Raw genomic sequence first — 22,537 nt, forward strand, 5'->3', positions numbered from 1 at the left:
AGGCCAGCCTGGTCTACAAAGTGAGTTCCAGGACAGCCAAGGCTATACAGTAAAACCCTGTCTTGAAAAACCAAAAAAAAAAAAAGTCTAAAAGAACTTATAATTAGATTATTAGAGCTGAATGATATGGCAACTTGGTATATGGTCTCACCTCAGTCAATCCATGCTATCTTTTTTGGGATTTCCTGTTTGGGAGCCCTTGCTTCTTAAAGACAATATATAAGTTACCCTTTGCTACCAAATAAGTTGAAATAAATTAATGTGCCACCTAAATCCCTTAGCAAAACATTGCCCTCTCTCTCATAATAATTTCATGTATGAGTTTCATATTCACAGAAAATTTGAACAAATTCTAGTTTATTATGCTCACTGGTCTGGAAACTAAATCCGCCAAGACACGATTCACACTGTACCAGCCAGTGAAAACACTCGACTGTAATGACTTTTGGCATAAAGGAAAGGCACTTGTTCATGTTATACAGCACACCTTTCTGGTAAATACAATCAATCACAGCTTCCGCGGTGCCTTGACAGATGGCCCTAGAGTGAAAAATAAAACCCCGGCAGGTGGAGATGTCAACTGATGTCAGCAGTAACTTTTAGCATTAATAAACTCCCTCATAGATTCAGGGTCATTTGGGCTACTGGGAGAAAACAGCTGAATCACCAGAGTGCAGAGGGCAGGAGGGCACAAAGCAATATGCTCAGCTCAAAGCGACCTTGGGGGATTTCAACAGAAGCATGCATGTTCTCTCTCCTCAGGTAGAAAGCAACCACAAGGTCAAGGATACAAGTAAAGAGACCAATGCTTTCAAATACATTAGTCACATCACCCCTGGGAAGGGGATTCATGCACTGAGGATTTCTCAACTTCAGAGTGCTTTCCTGAATTCAGTTTCCACAGAACTCTTATATACCCAGCCGTAGGTTTTACAGGGAGCAAATCCCCAAGCTAATAGGACACAAGCAGGACGGAGTCTTTTTTCCTGGCTTTTTGTCTACAATGTCCACAGTTATTGGCAATTTAAGGAAAGAAACAGCTGGGAGTGAGTTGTGGTGCACAGCTGAAATCATAGGAAGCTAAGGCCAGAGTTGAAGGGCAGCCTGGGCTACTTGGCCAAACATCCTCCACTTCAAATGAACAAAGGTGGGAAAGGCAGGCATGAAGGAAGGGGACGAAAGATGGAGGAGCCACTCTGTCCTAAGTCTGTTTTCTGTTGCTAATAACACAGTGCCGATGACTAAGTTATAAAGAAAAGAGGTTTATTTTGATCCAAAGTCAAGGGGTCAAGTTTCTTGAGCACAAATTTGGCTACAGAGTGAATTAAAAACCAGCCTGGCAACAAAATGAAATGCTATTTCTAAAAACAGAGTAAAAATAAAACTAGGAATTCAACTCAGTGGTAGAGTGAGTGTGTGCCGGGCCATCGGCTTCATTCCTGGGATAGCATCCAAGTGTACACAGGCAAACACAAACATGAAATGCCAAAAACACATTTATAAGTGGGCTGGAGAGACACATCACAAATTTTAGGGCAGCCAAGATGACATAGTGAGACCCTATCACAAAAACTTATTTTAATGTAAAAGTAATGTTTGGTAGTAAAATGTACGAAAACAAATATCCAGAGGGCAGGGAAGAAGAGATGGAAAATAATTGCTAAAACCCTTTTATATGTTAAGAAATATATTATTTGAAAAAGGCTGTGATCAATTTAAAGATACATATTATTATCTGTAGTGTAAACATGAGATCTCCACCAGAAAAAAAAAAGCATAAGAAATCAAAAGTGGAGATAAAATGAAATACCAAAAGTAGTTGATGTGTCAAAAATAAACAGTTAAAGTGGGGACATTCAATAAATGATAGGAAGGTAAAAATGTGAAGTTAGTAGACTTAAGCATTAAATAAAATATAAATGCTGTAAATTTATGTATTATAGACATTCAAACTGAACACACAAGTAGAACACAGCTAAATCACTTGTGTTATTCAGTGGATTTGGGACATTAGCACTTGTTTGGTAGCTGCCAAGTGTATTCCTCTGAACTTACAGAAAAGTACCTATCACCCTATATTAAATTATGCTAAACTGTCCAGAGGACCTACGAGCCTCGGGAGGATTCGTAACTGGTTCAAATGAGATGGGAAATGCAGACAGGTTAAGCAGACCTCGGGAGAGCTCCATAAATCTGTTTCCATTCCTTCCCAAATAAGCACTGTGTGCAAATGTTAATTACAGGACATGCTCTAAGTTCTATCTGCTAAGATAGCATGGGAATGTCCTCTAGTCTTGTGACAGGACAGATATTCAGTCTTCCAGGCCAATCTAGTCCACATCCTGCCATTTGCTCCTTTAGCTCCTTTAGGTCAGGATAGTATTTAGGATGTGCCAAAGGCTCAAAGAACTGCAGCAATTTGAATGCTACCGGGACAACTGTGTATTTTTAGCTCATAAACCCTGGATGCCTCTTCAAAGCTTTGCCTTGTTTATAGTATCTATAGTCCCCAATTCAAATATGAACAAGAAGTAAAACAATGCCAGAAACTAAACATGGTTCATTTCTGTGTGACTTATTTCCCAGATGGACTTGTGACCTGATTAAGGTTGAAGCAAGATGTGCACACTGAAAGTCAGATTTTTCCCATCAGGTTACCAGGGCAACCTGCAACTTGAAAGACTGACTGTGCCTCCTGATGATGCGGGCCCAGTACGGAGTGAAGATTGGATATGTACAACCCACAGAAGGTCAGATGAAAAATCCTTTCAGAATGACTGTCTTCTCCTTAGGAAGGTGGGGAGCACAGGCTTTGGTAACAGGCTGTTGGGTTTGAGTCGAAGCTCTTGTACCCACTATCTGACTGAAAGATACACAGTTATCTCTAGATTCAGTTTCTTACCGTCTAACATTGGAAAGATTCAATGTGTTTTTGAGCACTCGATATAAAATGTAATAGGTACTCTATAATATTTTTATTTCACATGCTGTCCAAAACTCACGGTAATTAGCACTAGCTGCTATCTGTTGAACTGTGTCTGCACACTATACACCCAGCAAAAGGTTCACAAGTAACACCATATTTAAATATGTGCAACAAACACTGTTTTAGAATTCAGCCTTCAGAGAATTTAAGGCTCATAGTCACAGAGCTTGTGGAAGAGCCAAAGCCTAGGCCCAGAGATAGCATGAGTGTTTCACACGGCCATATTTATTTATTTATTTATTTATTTATTTAATACATACGTATTGAATACTTAACTGTTTCTAACTAATGCATAGCACTGACCCACAGTGGTATCTGATTATCTTTCAGTGAACACTCAACACAGGTACTTCTCGAATCACAAAGATATTATTTATCTTATAATCAAATGAATCTTTACCCATGTTCAGAATAATATTGATTTATACTGCATCCCTTTTTGATGCAGGGTCTCCATGTGTAGCCTTGAACTCAGGATTCTCCTGCTTCAGCTTTATGAGTTCTGAATACTCTCTCCTATGGTCCTCATGCATGGGACATGCTCTTTCCAGCCAAGAGGAGAGAGGAGGCTCCCTCCCACGAATTCTCCATGGAAAGGTGAGGTCAGCACACAGACACTAAGGCAGGGTGCTAGTAGATACTTTGCTTCTTCATAGGATTCCCTTCTGTAATCCTCAGAAGAGATTCTGTTATTACTATCCATTTTATGGATAATTCTGATATACAGAATTTCTGAGAGTAGGTGGGAGGGGGCAGATAAATAACTTCTGGTGGGCAGCAGAGTCGGAATTAGGGTCTAGCCCTGAGTTTTCAGTTAGTGGAGTTTCTCTGGTTTTGTCCTGTAAGCTGAGCTGAATTTACTGAAGTAAAATGTCACATGATAAAATCCTGCTCCCCAGAAGCTAGCCTGCTTCTCTGTGGGGTGTTTCCTATTATCGCCCCCAAGAGACCCATGCTGCCTGTAAGCAGCAACTGTTTTCTTTACCTGTCTGTCCTAAGAGAACCAGCCTAGATATGCACAGAGTAGGAGCACAGTAAATATTTGGGTCACAAAAGAGGAAATGGGAAGGGGAAGGAGGCAGGAGAAGGTGAAACCCCAGACCCAGTTTCTGCAAACACCCCTCACTTTCAGCTTCTTTCTCTCCACCTCCACTGTGGAGCACACCGACTTCATTTCCATGGTGTGCTTCTTCACCAAGTCTTCCAGCCGCTTTCCCAGCTGCTCTCGGAGCTGCTGCTTCTCCTCTTCAGTCTGATGTCTGACTTTACGAAGGTCTTCCTCGAATTGCTGCTTCATGTGTTCCATTTCACCACTTGCCTCTTTCTTGGTCTGTTAAGGGAAATAAAACTTGGTAAGCGTACTGCTGGGGAGAAACGTGGTCCACTTCTCTTTTACACATTTACATTCTGATTTCATAGCAAGTATCGGGAAATGTGAATCATTTTACAAGACTATATACATATACGATATTTATGAGAGATCTCACTGTGTATAGCACTGGAAAAGAGATCTGTACAATGCTGTAGCTGTCACAGGATCAGTTGTTCTAGCACACACTGTAGCTTCTAAGGAACACATTGCTTGTTTTAAGTGGAAATAGGAGCTAAGCAATGCCTATATCCTTTGGTAAATACAAACTCGGGGATATTCTGCTGCATTCCTGTTCTCCTAAATTTGAATGACCTGGAAAGAAACCAGTGGTAGTGGTGGTGGGAGCTGGAGAGATGGCTCAGTGGTTAAGAGCAGTAGTTGCTTTTTCCAGAGGACCCAGGTTTGATTCCCAGTATCCACATGATGTCTCACAACCATCTGTAACTCTAGTTTTAGGAGATCCAATACCCTTTTCTGGACTCTGCAGGAATTTGGCATGCAAGTGGTATATAGACATAAACATAAACAGAGGCAAAGCATCCTTACATATAAAAGGAAAGAGAGAGAGAGAGAGAGAGAGAGAGAGAGAGAGAGAGAGAGAGAGAGAGAGAGAGAGAGAGAGAGAGAGAGAGAGACTGACTGTTGAGATCTTTGATCTTGCTTTGATTATCCCTGAATAGTGGGGTTTCAGGTTCCAAGTGACTCTACTATGCATAAGGGGAGGACCTCTACCTTAAGCTCATGTCAACCTCCAGTGACTTCACTACCTGTGTTTCTGAGCCTCCATTCCTGCAGTGACACAACTTGGGAAAGCCTTGTTCCTGCTGAGGATGGAGACTGCAGACTTCCAGGTCATCTCTTTTCCCCAGGACTCCATCCTCAGGCTTCATGTCATCTGTAAGGATAAATTTCAAGATCAACTGAGATGTTCATGTCAAAGCCATTCTGAAGTCAGGTCTGCTAACTGACTGTCTTGCTTACCCACATTTTGCTTTACTATATAAAGGAACCTTTATGTAGTGCCTGCTAGAAGGTCTATAGCCCTTAAGTGTATTCAGTGTTGTCTTGTGTGCTCAACTGAACTCAATTCTTGTCTTTATTCAAAACAGTATCCTGAGCTTAAATAATATCCACATACATCTTTCCTGAATAAAAAATGTTATTTCAGTTTTATGAGTTAAAAAAGTTGAACCTGCTCTCCAATATATGTATATTTATGACATATTTTTGACAATTATTTATGGAAATTTTAAGGGAGAGAAATAATAGTTAAACTATAACTGCTATTTTTTTCTTCCTCTGTTCCCTGTGCCCTATTTCCAAAGATCAGTGTTTTAAACCCTCACCACTCCTCTGTTCCCAATATGAACCTCTCTTCTTCACCCTTCCAACCTAGAGATTTTTTTCTCTTTTTCCCAGACATCTTGGTCCTCTGCTTCCTGGGTCACACCCCTATCCCAAAGCATACATGGGTTACACTGGAACAATCTCTCAAGCTTCCCAAAGGCAGAGCCCATGTTTCCTGTCTTTCCCATAATGCCTGTCATAGCTCAAGCACTCCAGAACTTTTTGTTGTCGACACTTACAGTCAGAGATCTTTACATCTAAACACTAGCTTTTATCACCACTTAGCTGACCTTCAGTCGGTCATTGAGTCACTCTCTGCTTCGCTTCATCATCTATAATATGGGAGAATGACAACACCTGTTTCACAAAATTATTGGGGTAACCCCGTGATGGAACAGTGAGAGATGCTGTTAAAAATACAAAATCCCGATCCGTCATGAAGATGAAAAAGTGGAATTCCAATCACTGTGGAGAGCATTAAGAGGGTAAGGAGCCCCTTTGCACCAAAACTTTAGATATCTGGCCTGTGCAGCTCCAGGTGAGGAGCCGGGGTTGGTTCATCAGCGTCTAGGACACCTTTGTTTTACTTCCTAGCCAATCAGATGCAACGGTCCTGTTTCTGATCTCCTGGTCTTCAGAGTATCCCTGGGAGCCAGACCAAACCTGGCCGCTAATCCTGCATGTTTAATGAAAGAATCTGGGGCATCTCACCAGTTTTCTGTGTCACGTGACACTCCTGCAGCATCAGCCTGTCTTTGGCAATAGCCAACTTCTCGCCAAGTTTTCTTGCTGTGCTCTTCAACTCCGAGTTCTCCTGCCGAGCCTCCCTTAGCTGCACATCGAGATCCTGAACAGAGGGAAGATCTCACTTTTCTGCATGGATATGCTGAGTGCACAGATAGCTGTTAGATTAGAAGGGTGGCTGAGGGGGCATAGCAGGGGTCATGAGGCTCTAGAATTAGCAGCTGGTAGGGGAGGATCAGCAGTCACCTTCTAATGGCAGTCTGGCCCTGGAAAAGTTATTTAACCCTTCTGCAGCTGGGACAGGCTAATATAAAGTATATAATACTTTTGAGAGTATTACAAATGCTAACTGTAGCTTTGAGAGACGGGGTTTTGTACTTCTGTGGGGCTCACAAAAGCTGGCTCATCGATGGGTCTGCTCTCTCTAAACTCAAATATCCTAAGAGTTTTAGGAGAGTCAAGTTCTTGTAGGATGAGCACAGAAAGTTAAAATAATTTAGAATTAGACTAGCCAGAGTTGAAATTTTTACTATTTACCACCTAGACCAGGCATTAAGTCCCTCAGGGTTATCTGCTCATCTGTAAGCTGTAGGGCTTTGCATTCTCTGAGGCTAGGGACAGTCTAGCTCACCATGCAGCCCCGAACCATAAACCTAGCCCTAGCCCAAAATAAGTATCCAATAAATATTTGTTGAATGAGTCTGGGAGAACCAGTGCCAGAAATAATACCGACCTTGATGGAAGTGGAGTGCTTAGCACAGTACCTGGCTAGTGGTGGGTGTTAGAAGCAGCAACTTTGCCTATTATCCCCTTGGGGAGGAAGAAGAGGCTTTACCTGGATCCGTTCTTTCAACTTCTGGGCATACTTCTTCAGGTCACTTATCTTGCGCCCTCTATGCTCCAGGTCCCCTTCCAGCTTCCTGACCTGAGCTTGCAGGGCCGACTCCTGGACCTGGAAGTTCTTTCGAAGCCCCGACTCCTTTTCCTGCCACTGCCATAGGGCCTCGCTGACTGACTGCTGCATGGCCTGACGGATGGCCTCATTTTCCCTCTCATAGGTGGCCTGTAGCTCCTCCGCCTTGCGGGCATAATCCTGGCTCAGCTGCTTATTCTCAGCTCTCAATCGCTCCACCTCTAGCAGGACCTGGTGCATTTCCGGTCTTTGGCTAGACTCAGCTGAGGCATCGGGGCTCTCCTGGGAGAGCTGGCCCCACTGGGGACCCTCGTGGCTAGTTAGCAGCTGGAGCCTCTTCTCATAATCAGCTTTGAGCTCCAGCATCTCCTTGGAAAGTATCAGGACTCGTTCAGCATGCTCAGCCTCGACCCGCAGCTCTCGCTCTTTGGTCTCTAATTTACAGGAGGCTGACTCAGCCAGGGCCTCCTGTGTCAGCCTCTTCTGCAGCTCCAGGGCATTTTCCAGGGTCTGAATGCGCTTCAGAAGGGCCTCTGCGTCTTCACTGGTGCGGCTCTGTTCCTGCGGGAGCCTGGTCCTGGTTTCAGCCCCTGTGTCCTGGAGGTCCTCCTGGTGGGCTTCCCTTACTGACTCCACGCTGGCCTCTACCTCATCCTGGCGGGTATTGAGGGCATAAATAACCTGCAGGACAGCAGATGGAGCACAGTTAGGGCAAGGAGGTGGTGCCAGGGACCTGATGCTGACTGTGACCAGAGATGCTTCACTTCGACACCCAGGTCCTTTCCCATGTGCTGTGCCTGAGGATTTTCAAGGTGGCAATGATGACATATTGGGAATGGTTCCCAGGAGAAGCCAGTAAGGGAAGTGAAACAGGCAGGGAGATGAATCAATGTAAAGGACTAACAATGTACAAAGATTTGGGGAGGACTCTTTGGTGGAACTCTGTAAAGGATCTCCTGAGTACAGTAGGAATCTAGGGGAGGGTTTGAAAAGAAAGAAGTGATGTGAGCTCTTTGTTAAAAGCCAATGATCTGGGATGCAGAGATCCAGTAAAATCTTAGAGGATTGAATCCAGCAATATACTTAACAGGTATAGGAAAAACATTTGAGAAAACCCAGCATTGCCATTCTCATACCTAGTATTCCCATCCCTACCTAGCAGAATTTCTCTGTGTAGACCTGGCTGTCCTGGAACTCACTCTGTAGACCAGGGTGGCCTTGAACTCAGAGAGCAGCCGGTCTCTGCCTCCTGAGTGCTGGGGTTAAAGGCACATGCCATCACACCCTACCTGGAAAATCCAGCATCTTTCTATGATTAAAAAAGAAAATACACAGCAAACTATAGATTCAAGGGAAACTCCCCAACTTGACAGAGCACATAAAAACTCTTAGTTAATAATCATACTCAATAACAAAGACTGAACACTTTCCTCAGAAGGTCAGGAACAAGGCAAGGATATCTGTCCACTCTATTTCTAAACAAAAGAAAGGCAGAGGATGCTTGGCATGCAGATTATAGAATGGGGCTTAGAACCTAGTACAAAGCCCACGAATTGAGAATGATGCCCATGAGGCTGGCTGATCTTGGAAACAAGTAGCTGTTTACTGAAATTTTAAGAAACCCGTAAGAAGGAAGATCTCTGTCTGAGGCCAGCTTGGTCTATTTAATGAGTGCCAGACTATCCAGGGCTACATAGTGAGATTCTGCTTCAAAATGATGATGAAATAATAATAATAATAATAATAATAATAATAATAACTGAAGATAGTGTGGGCATGGTGACGAAAATTAGAAATTGTGCTCAGTAGTATTTGACTCGCCTCTAGACATACTGAAGAAGAAGGCACCAAGGTAAGAGCTCAGAGGAGGAAGTCTGAGCTACAGATGAAGGGCCAGAGAATCCCTGCATTTGCTGCTGTTTGCTTTAGGAGAGTCTAGAATATATCTCTGTGTAAGGTGAGATTGACTAACAGAGAACCCCAAAGCAAAGCTCCAGGAATAACGGCAATAAATGATCAAATTCCCTGAAGAGGGTGTCTCACAGAGATGGGTGTTCCACCTCTGTGGAAAGGGAAGATGGAGGCAGCTTCTTGGCACTAGTGACAGGAGAATGAAAAGCTCCACAATGCAGTGGGGAGAAGGTTGTATCCACATTCTCAGCCAGGAACAAAACAAGGTCCCCAAATAGTGGTGCTAAGTTGGCTGAGAAAAGACACATGGGATGTTTGAAGAGTGGGAAGTTGTAAATTGTTTTTTAGAAGAATGAAGCAAGTAGTCTACCTGGTGAAGGAGCAAGGCATGTTATATTTGATTAAAATTCTGATTTTCATCAGCTGTGTTCATCAGACTGAATGCAAGGACGAGATGAATTGATCATCAAGAGCTGGGTTTCATGTCTTATGTCACAGGAGAGAAAGTCAAGGTAGTGGGAGTATTTTCAAAGCTTGATGAAGTGGATGAAGCAGAGTCAGGATTTTTTGTTGTTGACAAGGTTAAGGGTTTGGTGAAGAAAACTTGTGACTTAGGTAAGAGGAAAAGATCACTGGTGATGAGTGAGCCAAGAGATGGGAAAATCAAGAGGCTGGGCAATACTCACTTGAAGTGTTCCCACTGATAAGAGTTTAAAGGAAGACTCCGGTGGGGTTTAAGATAAGTTCTCCTGGAGGATCCCCACCACACACTTTGAAACTTATCTACCTTAGCCTTTGTGAGTTCTTAGTGTTTTCTTATGGGTCAATCTATAGAACTAGACTCTCGTGCCATGGTCAGAGTCCTACTAATCCTTCACCTAAGCTTTGCAAACTGTGGCCTTATTCTCTTGACTTCTTTGGAGTTTGAGTGTCATTTCAGTGTGCTTGGTAGAAGCAAAGCAGGAGGGGACCCTTTCTTCAGCCAGAGAAAAACAGCATTTACACTAGAGACTCCTTTTTATGTATTTTAGGAAAAAACAAAAGGCTTCTACTGCTTTTTTTTTTTTTTAGATTGACACACTTATATAATTATTAAATTGAGAAAAATCTGATCAGAAAGGATCTATGAGAGGAAGTTGTGGCTGCCCAGGCTCTGTGTGTGCACATATTCATAATTACAAGAAAACTCATAAACAAGGCCAAATGCACCCACCAGAGTTTGTCAGCCTATCTCATTTCAATAAGCATTTACTAGAGACCACAAACCTCAAAGAAAGAGTAAATACCCAGTATACAGTTAAGATCTTATTTTTCATTGTGTTCATATGATATTGCTTACTTCTTGCCTTTGCTAACAGAATGCAGGCTCCATGAAAGAATAGTTTTTTTGTTCATCATTTCTGTCCCCAGTGTCTGGCTCCAATTGAATATTCTCAAAACATTCTCAGTGGGTAAGTGAGAGTGAAGCAGTCAGATTGAACCATGAAGTCTTGAGAGAACAAGCTCCATTTTAAAACCATGAATCCAACATCCTCTGTGTTTATTCTTTTTCCAGTCCTCTCTCCCTATCTCTCTCCCCCACCCCCACCCCCTTCCTCAGTCCCCATCCTGAGGCCTACTAGGTTATAGCAGGGATAGTATGATATGATTCCCATTCCTAGATCACAGCCAGCAGGGCATGGGCCTCCATGAGTGCCAGTGGTTGCTGTGAGTGGGTGTAAGGTTTGTTTGTATAAATATGTATATTATTTATACACACACACATATATAACTTTATGTTCCTCCTTCAGGAGAATGTGCCAAGGTTAATGGCTCCATGATAATCAGAGACAGCACAAGTCCTGGAGGTGAGGGTTTGTCTAATGTCTCAGCAAAATGGTAGAATGCTGTGACCTTCAGGACAGCTCTCAAGGCTGTGGGAAAGAACACTGAAAGCATGAGTTCAAAACTATATAATTTCTCAACTATGCAAAATATAAGGATACAATATGAATTATTGCATCTCCAGGGGCTTCCCAGACCTAGAAAACAGAGACAAATGCACTATGAGCCAGCTTGTCAGAAAGATACTAAGCAAGGCGATAAAGAGATTTAGGAATTGTGATCATAGGGTAAGATCCTACCCAGCTAAGTGTTTTTTTGTTTTTTTGGTTTTTTTTTAATTTATTTATCTGAAAAAAAAGGCAGGCATATTCCTGAGTTCAAGGTCCTGGGACAGAAGGAGTTTAGGTCCAGGCCCAGGCATGGTAGGAATGGTAATATTAGGATGGGGTCCCACCCAGCTATCTTATTGTCTGTGCTTGTGCTTGCTGTCTCTTTCTAAGAATCAAGGGACTGGGGTCATGGTATTCATGGGGTAATCAAAAGGGAACCTGGAGTAATGACTGAATTGATATATCAATAAAAGACTGGGCTTTTGATCTACAAGTGATGAGCTATGCAGAGTTTTTAGAATAGCAAGAAAAAGCTGTCTCTAGCAGATCGTGCACACACACACACACACACACACACACACACACACACATGGGGGGCAGGTGCGGGATCCTTGAAAGTCATCTTGAGCAGAACATAGGCCATCAGCTTGATCCTCAGTTTGACTTTGAGTCCTTGTTTACTGCTCCCAGACATCCCTTCCTCAGAATCCCTCTCCAAGCTAAGGCTTGCCCTTGGCACCCATGCCCCAACTCTTCCAGGAAGACTTCATAATGAAATGAAGTTACTGTCTCCCCAAGTCACCCTCCCCACATACACAACATTGTACACCATGTACATTATTTAGCTATTTCTGATAGTTTCTGTGGTCTCCTAGTGACTTTTGGCTAACAGCATACATATCTTTAGTAAGTGAAGCTGAAATTGAGATCCCACTGGCTGTGATTTGTGTTCTTAGTAAAGATTATTTTGAGGCTTCCACATGATTAGGTACTGGATATGAATTCTCATTTCAGGAAATTTCACTGGCAACTCAACAAAGTTGGTATTTTTCTTCTTGTTCTAACCCTGAGAATTGAGTTATAGAGAAGCTCCACAACTTTTAGAAAGCCCAAAAAGGCATTGCTCAGGAATATAAGCTTACTGCCCAGGATTGCAATGTGTCTCACTTACTCTTTTAGTCATTTAATTATTTATGGATTTTTTTCTGCACTCCTGGGAAGAGCTAGGTTCCATACAAGGCAGTAGAAATTATATATATATACAATCTTAAAAATAAAACTTAGGGGAATTTAGAGATGACTTAGTTAATAAAGTGCTTCCCATGAGGACTTAAATTGGCTCCCCATACCCAAATAATAGCGGGGCATGATGGATGCCTGTAATCCCAGCACAGGAGACAAACTGTAGGATTCCTGGGTCTTGATGGCTAGTCTAGCTTAATCAATGCACTCCAGGTTCAATGACAGATCCTGTTTTAAAGAATACATAAACATCTAGCTGAGATTCCTACCAATGGGGGATATGGAGACTCCCATAGCTAGGTGGGACTTCCAGTGGAGGAAGAGGGATCAACCCACCCACCTTCAACCCAATATTTGTCCTGCCTACAAGATATGCAGGAATAAAGATGTAGCAGAGATTGAGGAAATGGCAACCAGTGATTGTCCCAACTTGAGACCCATCCCATGGGAGCCAACCCCTGACACTATTAGTGATACTCAGGTATGCATGCTGACAGTAACCTAGACTGTCTTCTGAGAGGTTTCATTCAACAGCCAATGGAAACAGATGTAGAGAACCACAGCCAAACATCAGGCGGAGCTTGGAGAGTCTTGCAGAAGAGTGGGGGATAGAAGTGAGCAAGAGGGAGGTGTCAGGGACATCGAAAGAATACCTACAGAATCATTTAATCTGGGCCCATGGGAGCTCTCAGAGACTGAACCACCAACCAAAGAGTATGTAGGGGCAGGATCTAGGCCCCCTACATGTTTGTAGAAGGTGTGCAGCTTGATCTTCATGTGGGTGTCCTAGAAATTGGAGCAGGGGCTGTGTTTGACTCTGTTCCTGTTATTAGACCCCCTTACCCCTACTTGGACTGCCTGGTTGGGCCTCAGTGGGAGAGAATGTGCTTAGTCCTGCTGGGGCTAGATGTCCAGGGAGTGTAGGTCTGGAAGGGAGCTACTATTGAGATGTAAAGTGAATATTTAATAAAATAAATTACTGAAATAAAAGAATAGATAGATAGATAGATAGATAGATAGATAGATAGATAGATGAGTCAGGCCAGCTTTCAGATCTCTTTGGATTCAAGGCCATCCTGGTCTACATAGTAAGTTCCAGACCAGCCAGAATTACATGGTGAGACAGACCCTGTATCAAAAACAAAACACACAAAAAAGGTAGAGAGAGATTCAAGGAGAACCTGACATTCATTGATGTCTAATACACACACAGACACATACACACACACATTGAAGTATGTGTATGTGTGTGCGCGCATTTTTTAAAAATACATACTACCAAGAGCTATGAGAACTACAAGTTACTATAGAAACAGAAGCAGGACTCTGATAGGAAAGACCATCCAGAAAAAAAGTGAGCCTTCTTGTCTCTTTAGTCTTGAAGATACCAAGTCCTCCTTTACTGTCAAGTTTTGAATGCACAGAACAACTTCATTTCTATATGTTGAGCCCCAGCACTGTATATTAAGAGGGGGGCACAGCAAGCTCATAACAAGTGCCTATTATAGAATTGTTACCCGTCATCAATAATGCATACCTTCCTCCCACAAAGAGGAATTGCTGCTAGGAACAGACATCAAAAGAGACAGCATTTCCTAGTCACTTGCACTGAAATGAGGCCGTATTAATAGAATTTGGGTGGATGAGACAATCTGTTTCATCTTAGGGGTTAAGATTAACCAAAGGTGTATGCCCTTCCCTGTCCTCCTGTTACCATTCACAAACTCAAACTCAGAATTTAGAGGTTAAATTTAAAATGAAAAGTACCTGAGAACAAAGTGATCAAGAAGGGTTTCCTACCCACTGTGACACTAGATATATGCTAGAAATGAACTACTCTATTGAGCTTCTGACCTCCCGGTCTTTGTCTCTTATGACATTTGATAGTTCCCCTGATGTAGCAGAGCTTGTAAAGACTACCCCAGGGGTAGTGATTCACTGGAGAACTCACAAGCTCAGCGCATATTCACACTCATGGCTGTGATTTACTACAGCAAAGTCGGCTAAGGGAACCGGCACCTGAGTGTAAATTTGAGGGAAAGCTTTCTTGTCTCTGTCTCTGTCATCAGAGCTAAGCCACTTAGTGGGAAGTTGTGGCAGTATATGTGAAATAATCTGCCATGGATTTCTGAACAAGGATAACAACAATAGATATGCCAAAGTGCATGGGGAAAGACTATGAGGCGTCCACCCTACACAAAGAACTACGAGCAACCAAAGAACACTGGAGAGTGGGGGAAAGAAGTCTTCTCGGGGGGAGGGGGAGAGCACATCAATTCTTTTATCTCCTACCAAATGGTCAGCCCTGAAAAAATACTTAAAAGTAACATTATACAGACTGAGCAGGTTGTATTTAGGAATATATATATATATATATATATATATATATATATATATGAGAATAACAATGAATAAAAGAGGGCATGAATTTGAAAAAGAACAAGAATGGAGGGATCAGAGGGAAGAAAAGAAAGGGGGAGTAATTATGATTGCATAATTATCACCTCAAAAGTAATAAAAAATATTTAGCAACCAATATTTTTACTGCCCATGTAAACAATTTCTACTTGACATGCACCGAAGTTCTAAACTCAAAGACAGAAAGCAGGTATTCAGCAAAAATGACATTTGTAAAGACTCTTGGAACTAGTGAGAGCAGTTCTCACTGTTTTGAGCAGTAGGATCCCTTTGGAAACTGGTAATTTCTTAGATACCAGCTGAAGATCAACCTTGAAAGCAATGTATTAAAAAAAAATTAAACCTCACACTGCTGCACTAACTCCTTTCTGTATTTTTAGTACCCTCAAATGATAGAGAAAAGCTTTTATTTCTTTTTAACTGACTCTCTTTAATGGAGGCAAATCTTGAGGTGAGTGGGTGGTTCTTGTGGAAAAGAACAAATACCCTTGAGAAGATTACTCCATGAAAATTAACTTTGTGGGGGCTGCAAAGATGACTCAGTGTGTAATGTGCTTGCTGTGTAAGCATTAGGGCCTGTGTTCATACCTCTAGAACCCACATATATGCTAGTCAAGTGTCTGTAATCCCTGCACTGGGTGAGTGCAGACAGGAGGATTACAGGCGCTTTCTGGTCAGCCAGCCTAGCAGAAAAGGTAAGCTCCAGTGAGAAACACAGCCTTAAAAAAATATAAGGTGGTGAACAATATAAGAAGACACCCAGTGTTGGCCTCTGGCCTTTCAATGCATGTGCATGGGCCAGTGTAACTGCACACCTAATTATACACTATATACCCATATATAGTAGAAAGAAGATAGCTTTGTGGCCTTATTCAGGATAAATTATGTAATGATTTTGGGACAGTGGATTCTTTAGATAGAATCAAAAGCAGCTGCAGATCTGATATATCCTGACATAGCCATGAAAACACTCAGTGAAAGAAAACATTCAATGTCACACCAATTTGAGAAAGAGTCAGGGAGGAGGGATGGACTGTATTTTCAAGGGAGGTCCTATGAACATTTGTCCTATGTACCCACACCTATATCAACATATAATGGAATTTCACGCTAGAAGTAGCAGGAAGAGTCCCATATTGTATGCACAAATTGCCTCAGAGCAGTTTGTCATAGATATATTATTCCTAGCATCTACCTGAAGACCCTAAACAGTCCTGGGTTTCTCCAAACTACTGTGTTGTGCCAATATCTGTCTAGATAGCTACTGGCTTTTCAAGGATGCCCATATCCAATATTTCCTACCCTCCCTTTTCCTCACCTCACCTATACGGTTACCCATGCACCCACCCATGGATAGGACTCAGAAACAAGAAAGTTAAAATGGCTTTCGAAAATTCAAGTCTTTATAATCAGTATAAGATCCTTAGGAAGAAGTGAAAAATGCATGTTCTTGTGGAAAGGGAGTGACGAGACATTTTGCACCACAACTAGTTTGAAGAGTCTGTAGTATATCTATAAGCATCAGTCTGATTTTGCCATGGACCATGAAATATGGAGGCATATATAAATATTCATGAGTATAATCAGGACAAGGGGATTCCTTGGACTGCCACATTGGTCACTGGCCCATTTTCACACCCCCTTCTTTCTTCCACCCTTTCTTCTTCCTTCTTCTTGCCTTCTTGTCTTCTTGCTTTCTAAGATAAAAATCTTTATTCTACTAATCTCATCTTGACTTCTGTCCTTTCTTACCTTGGATTCCATGGTCAATTGTTTCTACCACCTTCCTATTAATTTCTTGAAATCCTCCTCCTCTTTCATCATCCACCTCATTTTCAATATCACATCCTTGACATTATCACCACCTTATCAAACCAACCACCTCAGTAACTATTACATAATAATTTCTCCTTAAGAGTTCTGACCTCATCTGTGCTCTGTATATGATGCTATTCAACTCACAGTCCAGCATTCCTTTTCTGGGGATCTGAAATCACAGGGATGGTTTCAATTTTCTGCCATGTTTGTTATGACCCAAACCTAATTCCCAGCTTGATTATGCTTTCAGCATCGAGAGAAGGGCTGATTAAGAGCTTGGACTTTATAGACAAGAGTCGAAGTTTCATGGTATTTTAACAGGAGAGCTTGGGCTCATGATTTAACACTATCAGAGGTCAGTAGTTAAATTTGAAAAAGAATAATATCAGTCTCTTAGGGTTGTGCTGAGAGCCTATAATGTACAGGGACATAAGTGCTGTCACCAGTCTAGGAAGAAGTAGTTGAACTTACACCGAGGAAAAGCCAGTGTTCAGTGCACTCGGAAGTATTTAGTCCGTGTAGGGACAATCAGCAGCATGATTCCACGTCCTAGAAACTACCCCAAATCAGATCATTCTGCTGAGAAACTTAGAGGCTGGTAGAATGCTGGAGACTGAATTGTTCGTCAACATTTTTTGTTTTATTCTCCTCACTTGCTTGCCGTGGTCCTTCCCAGTATGTAAGTGGAATTTATTTCTCTTCCATAATAAGGTTGAACTTGACTTTGTGACTTGTCCTGGGGGTTAGAATGTGGACTTGCTGCTAGCAGAGCCTTTAAATGTGTTAATGCATTTTGGCTTGCTTTCTTGCCCTTTGGCCATTTATCATAGGAAAAGTATGTACAGAATTGCCATTGGTCCCAGAATGAGAGGCATGTGGAGTGTGCACAACCCCCATTAACAGCCTGGAATTAACAGCAGCTAACCTGAGCATGAGGCCAATCACTGTTGCAGCCATCAAGGTTTAGAATCTGTTGTTAAACAACAAGATTAGACGGAAATCTCACTGACATACAAGAAGCGATTGAATGTAAGTCAATTAGTGTACACAGTGGGTAGCTGAAGTCTGTAGAGGCACAGAGAAAGGAAAGGGGGAATAAGTGCTCTCATCTCTCTGCTACTTCTTGTACCTCCCACACCAGCATATAAACTTGCCCTAAGTTTTGTTGTTATTGTTGGTGTTTCTGAGACAAAGCCTACCTCAGTGACCTTGGCTGCATGGAACTCACAGCCTGGTGTGGCCCTGAAATTACAGGGATCTTACCTCAGTCTCCTTAGTGCTCAAGTTACACACCTGTGCCACATATCTGGCCCTACGTATCTCATCATTAATAAACCTCATTCTTTTGGTCCTCCCATATGTTCCTCTATTAGCTTTAGCAAACTCCTCTAATATTTTGTCTATAGTCACTAATTTCTCACCTCCCCTTCCCTTGTGAGTCCTTTTCAATCCGTTCTTAGACCAACCAATCTACTCAGTTGCTTATCAAAGTCACAATGACCCCCTTGCTGTTAAATACCTAAGTCTCAGACTTTAACTTTTCGGCAACATTTGACTTAGTAAATGATTTCCTCCTCCTTGGAGTATTGTCTTCCCTTGCAATATTTCCTACTGATCATCACATATCTCTATCTCCTCGGTTAGTCAGTTCTCCCTCATTTCTCATCTTTCAAATGTGACATCCCTAGAGCCAGATGTCAGGCTGCAGGTGTTTCCTTTTTTCAGGCACCATCCTTGGAGTCCCATCAAATCTCACGAGCTGTACATGTTCAGTTGGCTAGCACTTCCCCAGTTTATTTGTCTCTGTTGTTGTATTTGCCACCTAACTGGTAGTCATGAATCCTGTTCCTTGCCAATATCTCAATGCAGAGATCCAGTATGCATCTCAATTTAATTGTGCACTTTGCACTCACCAACATCGCTTTCAGCAGCACTCCCCATCTCATTTCATGTCAACTACTTTCTTTCATCCTTTTAGGTAAAAAAAAAAAAAAATGGGGTTGACTAATCAGCACATGAAACTTCACTTAGTGTCTATAATAACTAGGGAAATGTAAACCATAACTATAATTTTATGATATTGCATACTCATTAGAATAACTGTCATAAAAAAGGGGAAAATGATGGTGAGGATGTGGAGAAATGACGCCTGTATACGTTGTTGGAAGGAGTGTGAAATGGTAAGACCCAGTGTGATGGGGACACTGGAGCCAGGAGTATAGTAAGATATAAACATGGGCAGGTAGGCAAGGGTCAAATATTCAGGGTATGTGGTGGTTTGAATGAGAATGGCCCTCATAGGCTCATGTGTTTGATGCTTAGTCTCCAGTGAGTGGAACTGCATGGGAACAAGTAGAAGTGTGGAGGAGGTGTGTTACTAGTGGGTGGGCTTGGAGGTTTCACAAGCACAGGCCAAGCTCAGTCTCCCTCTTTCTCTGCCTGAAATTTGTGATTCAGATGTGAGCTCTCAGCTACTGCTCCAGTGTCATGGCTGCCTCCCTGCCACCATGCTTCCTGTCTTGATGTTCATGGACTAACCCTTCTTTTAGAAGTTGACTTGGTCATGGTGTCACCTCATAGCAATAAAACAATTATTAGTGAAGGGTCCAATCCCCACCTTAAAGAGCTTAATAGGCTTTATTCTGATGATGTAGCAAATTGCCTACATAAAGACTCTCAGGTCTTGACCTAGATCTACCTATCTCTCTCTCTCTCTCTCTCTCTCTCTCTCTCTCTCTCTCTCTCTCTCTCTCTGATACATGAGTGCATACTTTGATGATCTGAACTGTGAATTTCATGCAGGAAGTTTTTCTCACAAGACTCAGCCTTTTGGGAGTTGTAAAGACACAAATAGGTCCTCTTCACAAGTTTAGCTATGTTCATTCTAGATGCTCTGGTGGCAGAAGAGGTATTCCAGGATAGGAAAGCTATATCAGTTTAGGGTTAAAGAATGGTATATGAGTTCAAAAGCTGCCAGCAAGGAAAACTGACAGGGCCAGTGACTCTCAGGCATGGTGTGGAGGAGAGAGAAGTGTTCTGAGCATTCTCTGTCCTGATGTCTGAGGGGATGACCATGCCACCCCAACTTGGAAGTATAGTACTATAAGACAAAGGGACACAGAAAAAGACAGCCTGTTTCTTGTCACCAAACTTTGAACTCATAACACTATACAAAGAGAGAAACCTGGCACCAAATGAGGAAAGCAAATTAGCTGATTCTTTAGAAGGAACCCTGGATTTAGGCAATGAGCTGCTCAGAAAAGCAAAGGTCATGGATTTGCTGTCTCTTCTTTTGAGAAAACAGGTTGGAACAGGTCCCAGACAAGGCTGGGCTCCTTCAAGCAAATTAGCTTGGAATAAATTTCTAGATGGATCCAAGATGCTAATTAAAATCTCATTATTATCCATCAGAGAGCTGTTGCTAGGTGCCTGGTACATGGCATTGAACTGTGAGATATACGCTTCTCAGTAATTGAAACTCAACTGCTTCCCAAACCAATTTAGAACGAGACTCTGTTGAAAGCTGCGGACAGCCTCTCAGCAAGGCTCTTAATTACAGCCACTGCAATACTCAGACTTGGAAATGGCCTTCCTTCATTTCACGGACTCTCACAGAGCCATGAAATGGCTGTAGGCTGTAAAATTTGTGAGACCTGGAAAGGAACCATGTCCTCCATCTTAAACCTCAAACTGATCAACCAACATGCACATGTGTGAATCATAATTTTATTATGACTAAATAGAAAGGCTAGCACTTTTCCCATGAAGCAGTCCAAGCAGTGATAGAAGAATCTGTAATTGTAAGCATAGAAACACAATTGTGTGGACCAAGGTGGTGGCTCAGTTGTTGAAGGCACTAACTGTGCAAGCCTGGTATCTGAGCTTGAGCTCTGATACCCATGAAATAAACCTGATGTATGTGGTGGTATACATCTGTGATCCCAGCAATCCTAAAATATGGGATACTGAGAATTTCTTGAAAGCTCCAGAGCCAACTAGCTTAGAATACATAGGACAGCAGCAGAAACAAGAGAGACCTTTCCTCAACAAGTTGGAAGGTGAGAACTGAGTCCTGAAAGTTGCCCAGTGAGCCTCCATGTGTGGCATGGCATGTATGTACTTGCATGTATGAGCACATAGTCAACTAACTAACTAAATAAGCAAATAAGTACAGTTTATAAAAATAATTTTGTGAACACAAAAGTAGACATAGTTGCTCTTCAAGTTCAATTAGCTACATTACAATTTTATATATTTAAAATTTAAAAGTAGGCTGTGGTATTTTGAATGAGAATGGCTCTCATAGGTTCATGTTTGAATACTCGGTCCCCAGTTGGTAGAACTGTTTGGGAAGGATTAAGATGTGTGGCTTTGTTGGAAGAGGTGTGCCATTCAGAGCAGGCTTCAAAAAGCTCTTGCTGTTCCCACTGTGCTCTCTGCCTCCTGTTGCAGATTGAGATGTGTGCTCTCAGCTTCTGTACCTATACTATGTCTGTCTCCTGCCATTATCCTACCATGATGATGATAGACTCCTATACACTGTGGTCCATAAACCCCAAACAACCCTTTATTCTATAAGTTGCCTAGGTCATGGTGCTTTATCACAATAGAAAAGTAACTAAGGCAGAGGCTTTGATTGCATACTTAGGTATGAATATCCATTCTCCCAGTTATATTACCTAAACAACTAAGAGTGCTAACATTACTTTTACACAGCATTTTTTTTTCAGGTTACATGTAACTTAAAGGAAAATGTCACATGTGATAAATATAAATATTCTCAGTGTTCATCCCAAATTGTTTTCTCTACCATTTTATGTGTTGGGGTATGAGAATCACCACAAAAACCACTCAAACACCAATCTCAGTCAAATAGGGATGGTTTATTGAACACCACACCCCAAGACTGATTGATAAGGGCCATAGGTCAAACTCAGGAGCTGACTGTGACATTGAGTTAAGATTGTACAGTGTTTTTAAGCCTAAAATCCACAAACATCAATGCCAAGTTATTCCACCAATCATGATTTAGGGCTAGGGGATGTCCTTAGGAACATGTCTTTGTTGTATACTTATCCTGCTCCCATTGGTTGGGGTATTCAGCTGTGGCAGGGGACACGCCTTGTCTAACATTCATGTCTTAACTTGCTAACCAAGATGTCAGTTACTCACATACATGTCTCTTTCTGCCAGGTAGAATGCCAGTTCCCAGGGAGGTCTTGGGAACTTAAACTTTACTCGACCCCTACTCAAAATGGAAGTGTTAATTCTAAATAGATGCAGGTGCCTCTCTTTTGTTGGGATCCATCCCAGGGGCAGCTTATAAAAGCAAATACCATGCAGGATTATACACAGGTGAAGGAAGTACTGCTGGGTTGTTGGTTCAGATCCAAACTTATTGTGGGTATCTATACAAAGCAGTTCTACTGACTTCTACCAGGCTTGGTTTCCAGTATGCATAATCAACTTGGGCGTGAGAAAGTTTCCTAGTAACAGCAGAAAAAAACATATGAGAAAATGTCCTTATATTAGCAACAGCACAAATGATGGGTTAGCCAGGTAATAGTCATCTAGTCCTTAACATTCCATCTAGGCCTTAATATTTTACCTAGGTCTTAACACTATGGCACATTTTCTCTAAACATTTTCCAATCTGTTTACTGTAGCTTTTGTAAAGCCATCAAAAAGACAGTGTTTCATACCCTTGTTCAAACATCACTTAAAAAAGCCCAAGCATGCACTTATGATCTGCTTACCTTTGCAAATTGTTCTTCCACTCAATGCTGGATTCTTTTGCTCTGGCTACACATGGCCCCAAGAGCAACAGAGGAGAATTCTGCTAAATGCTCATT

The 22,537-nt window shown here is 42.0% G+C and overlaps 1 protein-coding gene across 1 annotated transcript in view; it reads right to left on the minus strand.

Moving 5' to 3' along the window:
* The window catches only part of Fam184b (family with sequence similarity 184 member B), a 101,697-nt gene that overhangs the window by 43,857 nt on the left and 35,303 nt on the right, over nucleotides 1-22,537 (minus strand). The window contains exons 2-5 of the mRNA XM_021161949.1: nucleotides 7,285-8,043; nucleotides 6,417-6,552; nucleotides 5,126-5,253; nucleotides 4,113-4,316 (exon numbers count right to left, since the gene is read on the minus strand). Coding sequence (XP_021017608.1) covers nucleotides 4,113-4,316; nucleotides 5,126-5,253; nucleotides 6,417-6,552; nucleotides 7,285-8,043 — 1,227 coding nt within the window. The remainder of the gene's footprint in view (nucleotides 1-4,112; nucleotides 4,317-5,125; nucleotides 5,254-6,416; nucleotides 6,553-7,284; nucleotides 8,044-22,537) is intronic.

Source organism: Mus caroli, chromosome 5 (assembly GCF_900094665.2).
Source record: "Mus caroli chromosome 5, CAROLI_EIJ_v1.1, whole genome shotgun sequence".
Classification (NCBI taxonomy): domain Eukaryota; kingdom Metazoa; phylum Chordata; class Mammalia; order Rodentia; family Muridae; genus Mus; species Mus caroli.